General features: G+C 36.3%; 1 protein-coding gene across 1 annotated transcript; it reads right to left on the bottom strand.

Moving 5' to 3' along the window:
- Window positions 1-161: 161 nt before the first annotated feature.
- LOC117378214 (Na(+)/H(+) exchanger beta-like) lies at window positions 162-15,147 on the bottom strand. The gene is made up of 12 exons (XM_033974752.2): window positions 14,465-15,147; window positions 9,683-10,143; window positions 8,755-9,005; window positions 6,801-7,018; window positions 5,940-6,136; window positions 4,626-4,715; window positions 4,026-4,096; window positions 3,020-3,193; window positions 2,579-2,693; window positions 2,395-2,493; window positions 1,800-1,872; window positions 162-1,317 (listed from the first exon to the last, which is right to left on the bottom strand). Exons 1-12 carry the CDS (start codon window positions 14,757-14,759, stop codon window positions 1,064-1,066), a joined length of 2,298 nt encoding a protein of 765 aa, XP_033830643.1. The 5' UTR covers window positions 14,760-15,147; the 3' UTR covers window positions 162-1,063.
- Between the last annotated feature and the right edge of the window lie 113 nt (window positions 15,148-15,260).

Below are 15,260 nucleotides of genomic sequence, written 5' to 3'. Positions count from 1 at the left end.
TAATTAGACTGGTAGACCCGGCCATCTTGTATTTTCACACATCACTTCTAAACTTACAGATAGTAGTTTTTAAGTTGATATATAAAAATATTTGGATATGATTTTTTTATGCAATCTTAACACTAAGTAAACAAGTATATAATTGCAAAAACATACAAAACAAAGGTTTGTAAAAGCTTTATTTTGGACACATTATAAAAATAGTGGCACACTAATAGCAACACATTTTAAGGCAGATGTTTATGCAGCATTTGCTCAGTTTTAGTTGTTTGTTAGTGACGTGAACAATAAAAGACATCAGTCCATACTCAACAGTGTGCTTGTAACACTCAGCAATACTTAACATTAGACAGTCAGTATTAGACATAACTTCATGAATATAATTTTGCAGCATTTTTAAAGTCCCTGAGAAAAAAACAAAAACAAAAAAAAACCACCAGCCAAATAGATATGCCAAAAAGTTTTAAATGGAGGCTTTGAAACGCGGAGGCTTTGATTTTAAGCAGACTATATCCGGCTGGTTGAATGTCCTTTAGAAATTAAAAACTATGGTAGTTGATTTACAAAGTGGGTCAGATAGATAATTATAGTATATTATATTTACCTTGTTTTCCACATTTGCAAAAGCAAACAAAAATCTCTCATTAGCTGTAAAAGTTCACATTTCATAAGCATATTGACTTTAATTATGTCGATTATATTACAATTAAATAACATTTTACTGCCCCTGTAGTTAATTTATTAGTCAATTAATTTAAATATTTGATTAAAAAGACTTTTGTAGAAGTCCAAAGGATGATAGTTTGATGTGCTTTTCCAAATGTTTTGTGCTATAAGTCGACTTAAAACAACACTGTCACATTTTACATTTAACTTTGGCTGACCAACAAACAATTAAAGACAAAACACATATTACTTCTGTTATAAAAACAGGCATGCTTTGGTAACACTGCATGTCATGATAAAAATCAATGAATAAATATTAATACTGATGAATTATTTAGAGGATCTCTATTTCAATATGTTGAGTTCATCCTTCATGTTTTTGGATATTTGTGCTTTTTTATGGTAGAAATGCATCATCTTCATCTTCCTCTTTTGGTCCTGGATCACTAAGGCAGCGGGACATTGTTAGACCCTCCTCCTCTTCCTCTGTGATCTGATTGATTGGTTTCTTTGGTGCTGATCTCTGATTGGACAGTAGAGGCGTCTCACTCGGAACAAAGACGTCGTCGGGACCCCTGGAGGAGATGGAAGTACTCTCAGATTTGCTTCTGTTGGGACTCTCACTTTCGTCATATGTGTACACTTTGTGCTCTATAAAAAAATAAAAAATAAAATTAAATCAATGGACAAATTTAGTCTTCTTGAGTCAGACAATTAACATGTCATTTCATATTGATACAAGATATAAGATAAGACATGGTACAAGGAAACCTTTATTTGTGCCATTATTAACACTTTTTATACAAGCGGCAGTTAATGTCATAGGCAACGCAAACTCCCTCACACAAAACTGTAACAAAATACATACAAATTAAAACTACTATATCTTTTTTCACCATTCTGCAGATGTGATCAGAGGGCAAAGCGGGTGTAGTGCCTTGCTCTGGAACACAACAACAATATGTGCTTAGGTGGGAAATGGACCATCAAGGCTGCATAACTACACTACTGTACCAAGTAATTAAAACATAAAAACACACTACCTGCATAGTTCTCATGTGTAAAAAACAAAACCTCTTTATATTATTATTCTAGTCTGGTCTAATAAACTTGTGATCTGTAACAGAACTGACCTGGTTCAAAACAGACTTTTCTCACTGAAGGTCTTTCTTGGGTTTTTGCAGGTACTGTGAGATAGTGACTCATCTGTAGAGATAAAAATAAAGAACAAAGAATTATACAAATTAGAATTATGTATCTGCCTATATGAGTTTATATTACTTGGATTCAAAATATTAATCTTGATTTGGGAAGGTTTGGGTATGGATAATTTGACTTGTTTCAAGATATATCTGACTGCATCTGTTTTAATGCACTGATCCTTATTGCATTAAAACAGATGCAATAAGGATTTAGCAATGTTGGACACCATTACATTTGTTTTCTTATTTACAGCTAAATTATCTTGAAATGTCAGGAAACAATGTATTTATTGATTAATTTATTTTTGCAATGCACTTGTTCAAGCCATCGTTATGATGGATTAAGTACTTTGAAGTCACCTTTGTGTCAAGAGCTGTTCAGAAGTAGAAGCATTGTGCCCCCTAGTGTCAAAAGTACTATGCAATTTAATGTCAGCCCTTTATATAATAACTGCAGCTAACTGCACATTGTGGACTAATAAAGTTATTTGAATTGAGTTGCCAAACTGCAACAAAGTTCTCTCACCCTTCGCTCCATCTCCACCCTCTGCTTCCTGAAGCGTATCTCACTGACATTGTCTTCAAATGGGTCTATCATCAGGTCATGGCGACTATATGACCGCAGCTGTAAAGAAAAATAATAATAATACAGTATAGATATGAAAAAATATAAACACAAATGTTTAATGTTACAATACTGAATGACTTACCCTCTGTCTTGTTTTCTGCAGATTCGCCCGGAGTATCTTTCGGATTTCTTCTTCGCGTTTTTTGGAGATGCTCGGTATTGCTCGCTTCTTGGGTGCGTCCTTGGGTTGAATATTTCTGCAAAAAAATTTAAATTTAAAACAGCATTCTTCTCTGTGATTCACAGACTGTGAATATTTGCAGTAGTTCATTAATGGTTGATCAGTGCCAAAAAGTGGATTGGGCAGGGGATGTATATGTTTATATTGTTTAAATGTAGGCACAACATGCCTCTTTTGCCTCTCGACAGGTGATGCCACCTTCACTTCACTTGGTGGCATCACTTTCTTATCTCCATCTCCATTTTATATAAAACATACAAAACAGGCTCACAATTTATTTAAAAGGTGTATAATTAAACTAAACAGTAGTAGTTATGAATATCTTTTAAATTTAATACTCACTGCAGTGACACTGTGGAGACCAGTGTGGGCAGTTTGGCAGTGCTCCCGCTCTCCACCAGCATCATGGCCTGCTTCATCTCCATCTTATTATAGAAGGAGATCAGCTGAGGCTCCGTGGAGCGCTCCCCAGCAATCAGCCAGCGCTTTACATATGTCTTATTGAAGCGATCCAACCTGTAATATACAGAAAAAATATTTTGTTTGGTGCTAGTAAGTAGTCCGATATGTAGGGTGTGACTATAATTACTATATCGACTTCTTTTTCAATAAATCATAGTTGGAACCACACATTTTGGAGGTCATTACTTATTGTAAGCAGTATTTGTTATTTTTGACCAATGGAGGGTTGAATAAATAACATCTATGAATCATTATATGATCTAATTACACTTTCAATTTTTTTTAACTTTACGGTTACATAGAATAAATTCATTTCAATATTTTAGTTTATCGTCAATATTTTCTTCTTTCTTGTTATCCTGATAGGCCCACCAATATGGCCTAAATTTGTTATTGTCAATATAAAACATATAAATAACAAAATAGCTATTGCTACTTGAAAAAGTGGCTTTTATAATATTTGTACTCTCTTGTTTTGGGCTATTTAAAGTAGTGCATATAACAGGTTTTCATGTTTTTCTAATTATTACTTAGTTTGGTGGGATAGTGCCTGTGGTAAACATTTACACCAGTTAAGTGGTGGTTTGTGGGGGAAAAAAAACAAAAAACTTTTGAACAAAAGTACAAAAACACAAGAAATAGTGCAGAGCTCTAAAACAGAATCCCTCCACCTATCTCATCAACATTTTACTATTGTAATATTACTATTTTTTGTCGACTGAGAGACCTTTGACGGATTAATTGACTATTGCAATTTTAATGTCTTTCATATTCTATAAAGCACTTTAAAACACTTTGTGTGCAAATTGTGTCAAACAAATAAACTTTGCCTAAACGACTAAAGGATTACAGCATAAACTACATAATATAAATGTTAACATTGTACTTGTCTTTCCAGTGATGGTGTCCATAATGACCACAGATGTCTTCAATCCCAGTGAGGAGATGATCTAAAAACTAAAACAAAAATCACACTGTGATGCCAACTATAAAATGAGAGGTACACATTTTGCAGGACAAGATAAGACTGCAAATCAACACAAACACTGCCAGTCAAAGATTTGGACAAACATTTTCATGTTTTGTTTTGTTTTTTTCATGACTATTTACATTATAGATTCTCACTGAAGGCACCAAAACTATGAATGAACACATATGGAATGTAGTAAACAAAAAATATACTCAAAATAACTTTCACATAAAATTGTTTTGTTTTTTTAAAATAGCGACCCTTTGCTTTGATCACTGCTTTAGACGCTTAGGCATGGAATTTTAATTTAAAATATACAGATTAAAATGTACTAAAATGTAGAAAGTGGTAAACATACAAAATAACTAAACAAACTAAACAAAATATTGAATGAGCAGGTGTGCAAACTTTTGGCTGGTAGTGTGTGATTTCAATAAAACAGACCCTGCTAACTTCAAGATCTCCATAAATAAACTGAAATAAATTGGTGTTGGAGGAATTACTGAATGTTCAGACCTGTGTGTGGATCTCCTCATTTATGGATCTTTTGGTTTCTTTCTTTCTCTTCACAGCCAGCAGTTCGACCAGTGGTCTGATGGTCATACCCTGGAGATGGAGAAAAACACACAAAAATATAAATGTAACAATAAAACTATAAAAAGCAAGTAACTCTGTTCAGTAAAAGATCCAACAACCCAATGCAACTTTGTTACGTCCAGATAACAATACTGTATCCCTAAACTTTGAGTGTTTGCCAATACCACATAATTAATATCCAGATTTTCTTTGAGAGGTCACAGTTTTGATTTTGCTGCACATTTTATTGCAACTGGTTAAATCTAGCTGTCACTCACTCAGTCTTGGTGAGGCTGATCAACAGGAGGAGTGAGAGGGAAAAAGTGTTTCTATTTGAGAATAGAGCTGCATTCAAGAGAAAATTTGTGAATCACAATATTGCGATTTCACAAAAATAGCACATTGTCAGGAATGAAATCACGATTACATTCTTTTTGAATCATAATGCCCAGCCCAACCTATCATTACATTCCTAAAAACAAAGCAATGATTAAACTAAAATATATGAGCATAGAATTGGGAAAATATTATGGTTATATTAGTTTATTTTTTCCCAGTAATCAGTAACTCTGCAACAGAGTTTTATAAGCTGACTGAAACTGTTACACACATTATGAATGCCCTGTATTTAGTCTTACGTACATTGAGTTTGATGGACTTTTCTCATAATCTTTAAAAAAAAAATCTTAATAATTTAATATCTTTCATTATTTTCATTTCGATTTGTACAGCATTTTATTATGCATGACTGAGTGTACTACAAAGTATGACTAATTGAAATGTGAGAACCTGATGCAAAAGTAAATAGAGACCAATGTTTATTGTACATTAGTAGTAAGGTTGCACCATATGACAAAAAGATGCAATATTCAATAACTATACTTTGCACTGCGATAATGATATCATTGCGGTATTTTAATATACCTTTTGGCACAATAAGTTCAGTTAATTTAAAATAAAAAAATGCATATGCCTTCATTTACCAGTCAAACTGGGCCAAAATAAAAAACAAAGACAAAAACAAGACCAAGCCAAGTCTAATATAGAACTTTATAAGGAAAATCATGAGTTAAATCTGCCTTTTTGTTTATTTTACTTTCCCAAAATAGTAAGCCTCTGTAAAGCAGAGAGCTTTGTGTTGTTGCAATAAATGTATTTTTTGTAATATCGATATTTTGGTGATATATTATGGAGCCCTAATTAGCAGACATAATTTTATCATCATCAATGTCCTTCTTTTTTATTGTCACTCACCTGTACAAAAACAGTGAAGAAAATTACAGTGATGATGGCAGTGAGGAACATGTGCTTGAGATCGTCGTTGGTGAGAAGGAAACCCAAAGAGAAGGCTATTGCCCCTCGCAGGCCACCATATGCAACAATGAACTGGTCCTTCTTGGTCAACTTCACAATACGGAATTTATTGATGATGTATGTGAGTCCAATCACGCCTAAAATCAGACAAAGACATAGACAATCAGTGATCAATGATCATCCACGGCTTCCCATCTAACATGCACTGTTTGCTCCACATATTTCTCACAGGTATTATTGACCTGTAGAGCAATTTGAAGTAGATTAATTTGCCTGTTGAATCAAACCTTCACTGACATTGAGGCTGACCCATAGTGTATCATGCGTGCTGGGATCTAGAATACACACTACTTTATAAAGATGTGAGTCTGCTCACCAGTGAAAAAAATATTATAGGGACTGAAAAACAGAAGAATCAATGAGAGAAGCACTAAACTGAGGTGAGAGAAATGTAACTTAGTTTGTAAATGGTAGATGACCAGTGAGCTACTTCATTTCACATTACTAAACATAAAACTAATCTGATTGCACGATCGTGTTTGGTTGGGCTCAAGATGTGAGGAAGAGTGTGGGGACCAGACTCATATCCAATTGTATACAAAAGACAAAAAACAAAAACAGAGCGATATCATTCAGGATTTTCCAGGGAAAAATGTGTAGATATGGTAAACTATTTCTCCTCTATCAAACATGCCAACTTGAACAGCAATATTAACTTTCCTGAATACCTAAAACTACAGAAACAATTTTTTATTTTTTTTTTTATTTTGTACAACCACTAACAGGCCTAAAAGTGCTTACCCAGAACTCGTGAGACCAGGCAGAGGAACACTGTTACTATGACAAAGGTCCAGTTCCAGGAGTGTGGCCCAACGACAGTGGAGACACCGAGGAAAATGAAGATGAGAGTTTCACTGACACTGCTCCACATCTTCAGGAAGTACTTTATGGTCGTGTAGGATTTATGAGAAATATTGGCCTCGACATATGGACGCATTATCACTCCACACGAGATCAGGCTGCAAAAGACAGGTATAAAAAGATTATATATCATATCACTGCTGATATATTGTGATTTATATGATAATGATATGATGAGATGATACAAATCTGTTGTGAGGGGAGGCAGAAAGAAATGCATGTGTCACAGCTCCTGTTGTGCAGTGTTTTTATTAATTAACAATGCTCCTCTGGCTCAAATCCACCTGGCCATGCCATCAGCTGATTGCCACAACTTTAGCACCTGAGCACAATTTTTTACTGTAACTTGTGAATAAACGCTCCAGCAGAGAGCCTAAACAAAAAAGGAACATTGTCAATTATGTCATTATTGCAAAAATATTGTTTTATATTGTGATATACAAAAATGTATGCCATCCCCCTGTCATAATGCTTATATGTTTTGCACTTTTCATTTTGAAATATTTTTAGATGACACATAAAAACATGGAGCCAATCAAAAATTGCAATCACAACAATGACAAACCCGACATTGATTTGATCTCACTTCTGTGATCATCTCTGTCACTCAGAGCATAAGAGAGGCTGACCAATAGGAGGAGGAATGGTTAAAAGTCACAGTATGATGTAATATTGCTAAATCACAGTAGAAAAACTATTAAACCTTTGGTAAAACTAAGAAGACTAAATGTTTGAGTGTCACTGACAAGTCAATGCTGAAATACTCTTGAATGTGAGACATCTGAACTGCAGATATGAAATTAAATGAGTATGTTATAAGCATCGCAGACTCATATTAAACCTACCATCCATACATAGCAAAAGAAAATTCTGTCAACTGGATAAAAGTTTTCGAGCAAAGATGTTTTGGCATTCATCCAAGTGGCTTTTTCAGTTCTGGTCAGATTGTCTGAAGAGCTAGAGAGCACCTCGGGACCCGCAGTTCACATTTAGAGTAGTTCAATGGACCTACCCAACACACTGAAACTGTAAACAATAAGCATGTTAGTTTCAGTGTAATCAGATCCTCCCTTCAGACAGATATAAGGCAGTGTCCACCAGCAATCTGACTAGAACAGAAGAAACTGCTTGAATGAGCGCTGAAATGTCTTCACTCTAAAATTTTTGTCCAATTGACAGAATTGAAATTTTCATTGGCTTTACCTGGACGACTGAGGGCTTACACCAGGGGTGTCCAAACTTTTCTCATTAAGGGCCACATATAAAAACACAGACAAAGCTGGGGGCCGATTGAGGGCCATAGACTGGTCGCGAATACAGTGAATACTTCAAATCTGTGTGTTTATTACATGTTAGACTGAACCACGAGACCTTTATTCATGCTTACATCCTCAATGGGACAATATTTGAGATGGGCAGTAAGTAGATTTTCATAAATGTACAGAAAAAAGTACCGTTTAAGGTAATATGGGCCAATTAAACTGGAAGCCTGAGGGCCCAGAAAAATGAGTCTGAGGGCCCCATTTTGCCCCCGGGCCACAGTATGGGCATGCTTGGATTACACAGACATTTACCATCCATACTTTTATCGGAGTTTTATTTATTTTTTTACCAGTAGATGGCAGATGTGAAACATGCCCCCGTCCGCCCTCTAACCTGGTCTTTGTTTGGACTGAGCTCTGTGCATCTGTGCTCTCTGGTCTTCTGTCAGGCCGAAGCTGGCAGACTGCAGCAACATTGACAGCATCTAGTGATATGTGGCTGTCTAATTGTGGATGGTAGCTTTAATACAGCTTCTGTTTAGATAAAGCATGGACAATAAAATGATACTCACGACATGATTCCTGAGAGGTGGAAGACTTCGGCTGACAGATAGGCCATGTAGCTGTAGAGGAACACAAACAGCGGCTCTATGACCCGAGTGTGGGATGTGAAACGAGATGTGAAGGCTCCCAGGAGCCCGTATATCGCCCCCACCAGGATCCCACCGAGCGCTACAACGAAAAAACAGACAACACCCAAAAGAGCGTCGCCCACAGTGACCCCACCCTCCAGAGAGAACTCCTTAAACAGGTGGTACAGGACCTGGGGAGGGAAAAGGTAGAAATACATTAGCCAACATAGAGCCCTAACTATACGAATAGAATAGTAGACAATCAGATTTTTTATTCTGACTCTGTTTTGTCTAATTAAAAAGACATAAATGGGTTTAAATACCAATTTCAGAAACATAAACTATATAGGTTTTTAATAATTGCCATTTAACATCTACAAAACCTGAACTCTGCTTCAAACTACAGTACATGCTTTTACTGACAGGATTGGCTGTAAGGCACCAATTAAAAAGACCGAAGCTGATCATTGACAATTTGAAATGATAAAATCTTGCTTCTGGTTTAAATATGATAAATTGCACAACCCAAATTTTATGCTTCTCAAACTGATGGTACTTGGTTGTCTTCATGGAGATAATATTGCTTTATCTGAAATATCCCACATGGCTACATCTACATGGAAGTAAGCAGGTGGCATCACAGGGTCAAGTTACAGGTCAGATCTGTGAAGCGGCATTTACGCCAATAATATGTATTTTGGGGATTAAAAACAGCAGTAATTGTAAAAAAAAATGCAAGATGCTGGTGATGTTTAATGCCAGATGGCTGAACATTCCAGGCAAAGCAATAACATCTACATGGAGACAAGCTGGTGGTTGACCCCCCTATCAGAAAAGCTGCACAGTTCACCTTTAAGCTTCCACTCACCACAGTGACCGCATCATTCAGCAGCGATTCTCCAAACACCAGGATATGCAACAGTTCATTTATGTGGATCTCCTCAAACACAGCTAAGACCGCCACCGGGTCCACCGCCGAAATAATGGTCCCAAAAAGCAGACAGGACAGTAAATTCACCCTTTGCAACTGTGCCCCTGCGATCTGACAAACCCCATACATCGTCCCACCAATGAAAAAGGCATTCCACAGGGTCCCAACTACAGCAAAAGTCAGAATAGTCCCCAGGTTTTCGGTAAAGGGGCGAATGGGTAAGAAGTATCCTGCATCCAGGATGATGGGAGGAAGGAGGTACAGGAAAAACAGTTTATCGTCTAAAACAGGGGGGGCTTCTTTGATGGCTTTGATGACACCGCCCACCAACAAACCCACCACAATCAGCAGGCAGCTTTCCGGGACGATGTTGGAGACTCGAGGAATGATATGGAAGCCTGTAGAGATATAATGAAGAGTTAAATTGTTTATATTTATATCATAGTTGTACTCTGGACCCCAATCTGCCATACATGCCCACCTCAAAGCCACTAATCACACCTTTGAAGATAGTGAGCAAAAGAAAAGAAATGGTTTGAGAGGGGATATAGAGGCAATTTTTGTTAAGAAAGACAATCCATCTTTGAAAAGGCATTGGGGTCTTAGACATCACTTATCTCCTATTTATAACTCCATCCTCAGACCTAAATCAAAACAATGAAAACAACAGTGATAGCCAGTATGTTAATAGCTGTGAGAGCTCCCATTAGGGGCCTGAATGATTATGCCAAGTATGACTCGGGCACAGTTCACACTTAGTGGATTTCAACTGACTCAGTCAACTAACAAAATCTGTTAACAAATAGGTGTGAATTGAAATTTTCTTTTAGTATGCCTTTTTTATGTAAAGAACTTTTAATTCCTTTTTTTTAACTAATTGTGCTCTACAAATAAACTTGCCTTGCTTTAGAAATGAAAGGTACAGTATGTAACTTTCTGGAGATGACATGTTACCTGATTCTATGGAAATATAAAGTTAAAACCAGACTTTGGAACATTATATTATTTATACCATACTATGGCATATTGTAGCCAATAGAGCAACATTTCCATAAAACATGCAGGAGGTGGCCCTCCTTCAAGTGAAATAATAGAAAGAGCCCCACTGAGACTAAGGTTTTTCAGTGTAATAAATGAATCTTAAATGGAAAAAGATGCTTTTATTTTAGTTTATTTTTTGGCTAAACATGACATACTGTCAACATCAGTGAATAAATATTATTTACTGATGTTTATCTAGAATAATTTTCTCATGATCCTGCTTTATATGGCTAGAGCTATGTAGTTTCAGCTTTACGTTGTATGGGGCCAATTTGAGGACGGTTGACTATTCAAAATATATAGAACTGTTTTGAAATGTCCATTGATATTACAACAGTTGTAAATTTTCATGTATAACTGTCAGAGAAATTGCACTGCTGTACCAGGGACACTGCCAGCTCAGTCCTTGTTATCTGTCCTATGTCATATGAGGTTATACTTCTTACAACAAAGCCTGGGCAGACTTCAATGAACAATACCCAACGCACACTGTGTACATGTAAACAAAGTGAATGTTTGCAGGTGTTATGGCTCTGTGGGGGCAATGTGTCAACTATCAACAACGTGACCTGTTCATGAAAGCTTAATTTAACTAGATATAGAGAATCATTATCTTTATTATGTCCATTATTAAGATATATATTCATCAGATACACACATCTAACCAATTGTCTCCAAAGCAAGAGGTACATCTTTCAAGAATTAACGCTTGAGTTATTGAGACTTTATTTCTTTACATGGTAGCCACAACAGAATACTCAGAATTCCCTATTTTCAATTCAAGTAGTTGTATCATAAACATTCTGTCTTTGTTGAATATGAAATGTTTCCTCTAATCAAACACATGTAATGTTACACAAAAGACCGACACATTTAGATTTGATGTCATATTTTTGTCAGGCTTAGAGACTCAGATGTTTAGGGATATTTACATTATGGTAGCGTCTAGGTATTAACTGAATCTGAATCTCAAAATTTTTATTGCCATTGTCTGTGAACAAACTTAGGAATCTAGTTGTAACAGCTCCATTTCATCCATAGGCTATTCATTTACAGGAGTAGATACAGAATCAAGTGACCTATGCAGCACACACCCTGTGGAAATGTATTTTCCACTAAGTGTCCAAAATCCATCCAACCCAAGATTTGGTGATGTATTATAAGAGCTCTTTTAAACAGAAGGCACTGACATCTGCACAATCACCTGCCCAGCCACCTTTTCAGACTTTGAAATCAGTGACGTCAAATTATATTATGTATAATCTATATTATGTATAAAGATTTGTAGCTTGTACATCAAATAAAAGTTTTTTAAGAATAATATACATAGATTTATTGAATTCAATGATAATTTAAGATTTATGGAGGGAATTTTGGATTTCATTAAAATATTGCTGTAGTTTTAAAAGCACCTGATCAGCAGAGGGAGCACTTGCACTCAAAATGGTATCATCTGCATATAAACGTATGGGTTCACGTATGCCACATTTATATGCATGATCTCCTGTATTTATACACTTATCCAGTTAGATATCCAGAGTCTGCCTCTCTTCACAATTCTCTTGCTCTTCATTTATTCTACAACAGTTGCATTCTGACAACAAATTACCACTTTTGAAGCTCATAGTTTACAACAAAATGATAACATGATTTCTTTACACAAGTATGCATACATTTTTTGCTTATTATTTGAAAAGATTGGTGGACCAACAATTTAGTCACTCAAATAGTACACCAAAATTGTATTTCAACCACCCATTGTGCTATCCACTACAACAACTATGAAGCCTGTAAACCAAGTATAGGAGTGTTTGGTCTTGTATTAGAGATCACACAAGTCATCTGTGTTCCTAGAGACAAACATTGAGGCAGTTCCTCATTAAAAATAATAAACAGGGCTATTTATCCACAACTTTATTATAGGTCTTGATTTTTCGGCAGAATCACACAATACTAACCATCAGAAGGGTCATCTACACCAGGAGCAGAGAGAGCTAATACTAGCTCTCTGGATTAGTCCTAAAACCAATTGCTAAGGTACATGTGTACGGTAAAAGTGAATGACTTGAGTGCAGCCTCATTAAATATGCAACAGGTCCCAACGTTTTAATGTGGGAAATATTGACTGCTAATAGTTTGCTGCTATTTGTGACTACAAAAAAATGCAACTCAGCATTGCAACTGTATTTTTAACATTTTTAACATATATAAATACTTTAACTGAATGCTGTGTGTTACATGTAGTTTGTCTTGGCCTTACAATTATGTCTGCACAGTACGACAGATCATGCAATCTACATGTCTTCATTTAGAAGTCAAATTGTGCTAATTAAAACTTTACAGTGACTAAATCAAAACCAACATGAGACTAATGTAGGACCTAATTAGGAAAGTCATGAATAAAGTCAGGCTTTTTATCCATTAAAAAACAAACCCAAAAAAAAAGTACATTTCTTTAACTTTATCTTGTTGATATATATTTATCTCATTGCAATATTTAAGAAGTATCTCAATAATGCAAAATCAATATTTTTGTAATATATTGGGTAGCCTAATAGGGATATGATAATTCCTTGCTTGTTTGTTTGTTGACATGACAGTAAACCACTCCACAATTTCACAAAATTAAATTAAAAGTATTTAATAAAAAAAAGTATTGACATAGTCTTAATATAATCCACTCTACTAAAGGTTTAGGTGGTAACTGACTACAGTATTACGTTACAGCATTGTCTGATGCATCTGTTATCATATGGAGCATGAGGATGACGTTGGACCGGCCCCACAACATTGACAACTGGAGATAATGATAAGACCAGGAAGGCTTTAGACCCCACGGAGCCCCAGCAAATTGAGTAACTGCCATGTCTTAGGGTGGTTAAAAAATCTATACACAGATATTTATGAACTCTAAATGATAGTAACAGAAACTAGACACTTATTTGAATGAAACTGATTTGACAAAGAAAGAAAAAATCTGATAAATGAGATATAATTGAATATAAAGTGTTGGAATGGTCTAGATCCACACATGGGTTTCAGAATGATGAAAAATAGGACCATTGCAATTGAAACAAAATATTTGAATGTAAAAAAGTCCTCGAGCTGAAGACAACAGGAAGCTGAAACCCATGACTCACCGAACTAATGCAACACAACATTGTAATATAATGATTTTATGTGTGTTGCTTGTTTTTTATTATAATAGTGGTATCAAAATCAAGTTATGATTTGTAACAACACTGCCATCTGTACCTTTAATAACCAGCTTTACAATCACAGCTGTCAAATAGTTGTTATGTAAGAGGAGGTGAGTGGGGCAGTCTGTATAAGTGGACATAGCTCCATTGACCTTTCAGCTAATAACATGGGAGCCAAGCTGAACGATATCAAAAACAGCTGCTTATTTAGGCTTTCAAATATAGGTCAATTTGGTCCCTGTCAGAAACACTAGGCTCCCACGACAAGTTCAAATTTTGTTTTCCCCAATGCGATCATAAAGTTGTTGTGCCACTGGGCAAGACACCTCCATCAGTCTGTCTGTCTGAATGTGATTGGAGCTGACCTAAAACTGTACAATTTATATTTCACTTTTCCTTGTATTGGCATGTCTTACTGTTTATTAGTTTTTTTAAGTAATGACATCAAGAATAGACTATATAAAAAGAATTATCTCACCAAGTTTCATGAGCAGAGCCAGGAGAATCCACATAGAAATCTCAAAGGGTTTTCGGACATGCAAATAGTTGAAGGATAAAACAGGAAACGCCTTTTTATGGACCGTGGACGTGTTCTGGTGGCCCGAGCCCTCTCCGTGGACTGTCCCCGTGGACCCATCGTTTTTCGGGACATCACGACTCGAGGAGGCAACCGTTAAGCAAACGAGCAGCAAAAGGCACCAAAACACTGCCATGAAGCGGAAAGGCGAGCGATTCTGGGTGGGACGCTGCAACAAGCCGGGGATCACAGCCATTTTTAGATAAAATTATGGGTAAAATTAAATCCGGACAATGCCCATTTAGAGGGGATCAGCGCTGCACCAGATCAGAGACAGAAGAGCAGCTGGATGCGTGGAAGAAGTTAGCCAGGCGCACGAACCCACTTTTACGCACAAACTCCTCTGTCATTTTCAACCCATGAAAACTTGCGACAACAACATATGGACAACGTAACACTATGTACATTGTATCCCATATCTTGAGTCATCATTGCGCTCAGTATTGTCCAGTTTTGGTGCGTGTAGAGGCATCCACACTAGTTGCAGTCTGTCCTCTCGCCAGTGTTGCGTTACAGTAGTTTTCTCACGCTTTCTCCTCCTAGACCCATGTTCTCCTCATGATTTGATTAACGGGCCTCCTCCCAAAGCTCTGTAACATAGTGCCGTCTGGTGGAGGGATGACCAAAGACATTGCGTGGTAGAAATATCCATGGTGTGTTATTACAGTAATAGTTAAAACTGCACTATGTAACCTCT

Source organism: Periophthalmus magnuspinnatus, chromosome 11 (assembly GCF_009829125.3).
Source record: "Periophthalmus magnuspinnatus isolate fPerMag1 chromosome 11, fPerMag1.2.pri, whole genome shotgun sequence".
NCBI classification, from domain to species: Eukaryota; Metazoa; Chordata; class Actinopteri; order Gobiiformes; family Gobiidae; genus Periophthalmus; species Periophthalmus magnuspinnatus.
The sequence above is the reverse complement of the archived record's forward strand: the minus strand, read 5'-3'. Positions and strand labels throughout refer to the sequence as shown.

Bases quoted from the DNA above. Each gene is read 5' to 3' on its own strand.
- LOC117378214 (XM_033974752.2), bottom strand. From the start codon at position 14,759: ATGGCTGTGATCCCCGGCTTGTTGCAGCGTCCCACCCAGAATCGCTCG. The intron at 2,694-3,019 runs GTGAGTATTAAA...ATTTTTTTGCAG, and splicing joins GTCTCCACAGTGTCACTGCA to AAATATTCAACCCAAGGACG. The intron at 2,494-2,578 runs GTAAGTCATTCA...TTTTCTTTACAG, and splicing joins TGCAGAAAACAAGACAGAGG to CTGCGGTCATATAGTCGCCA.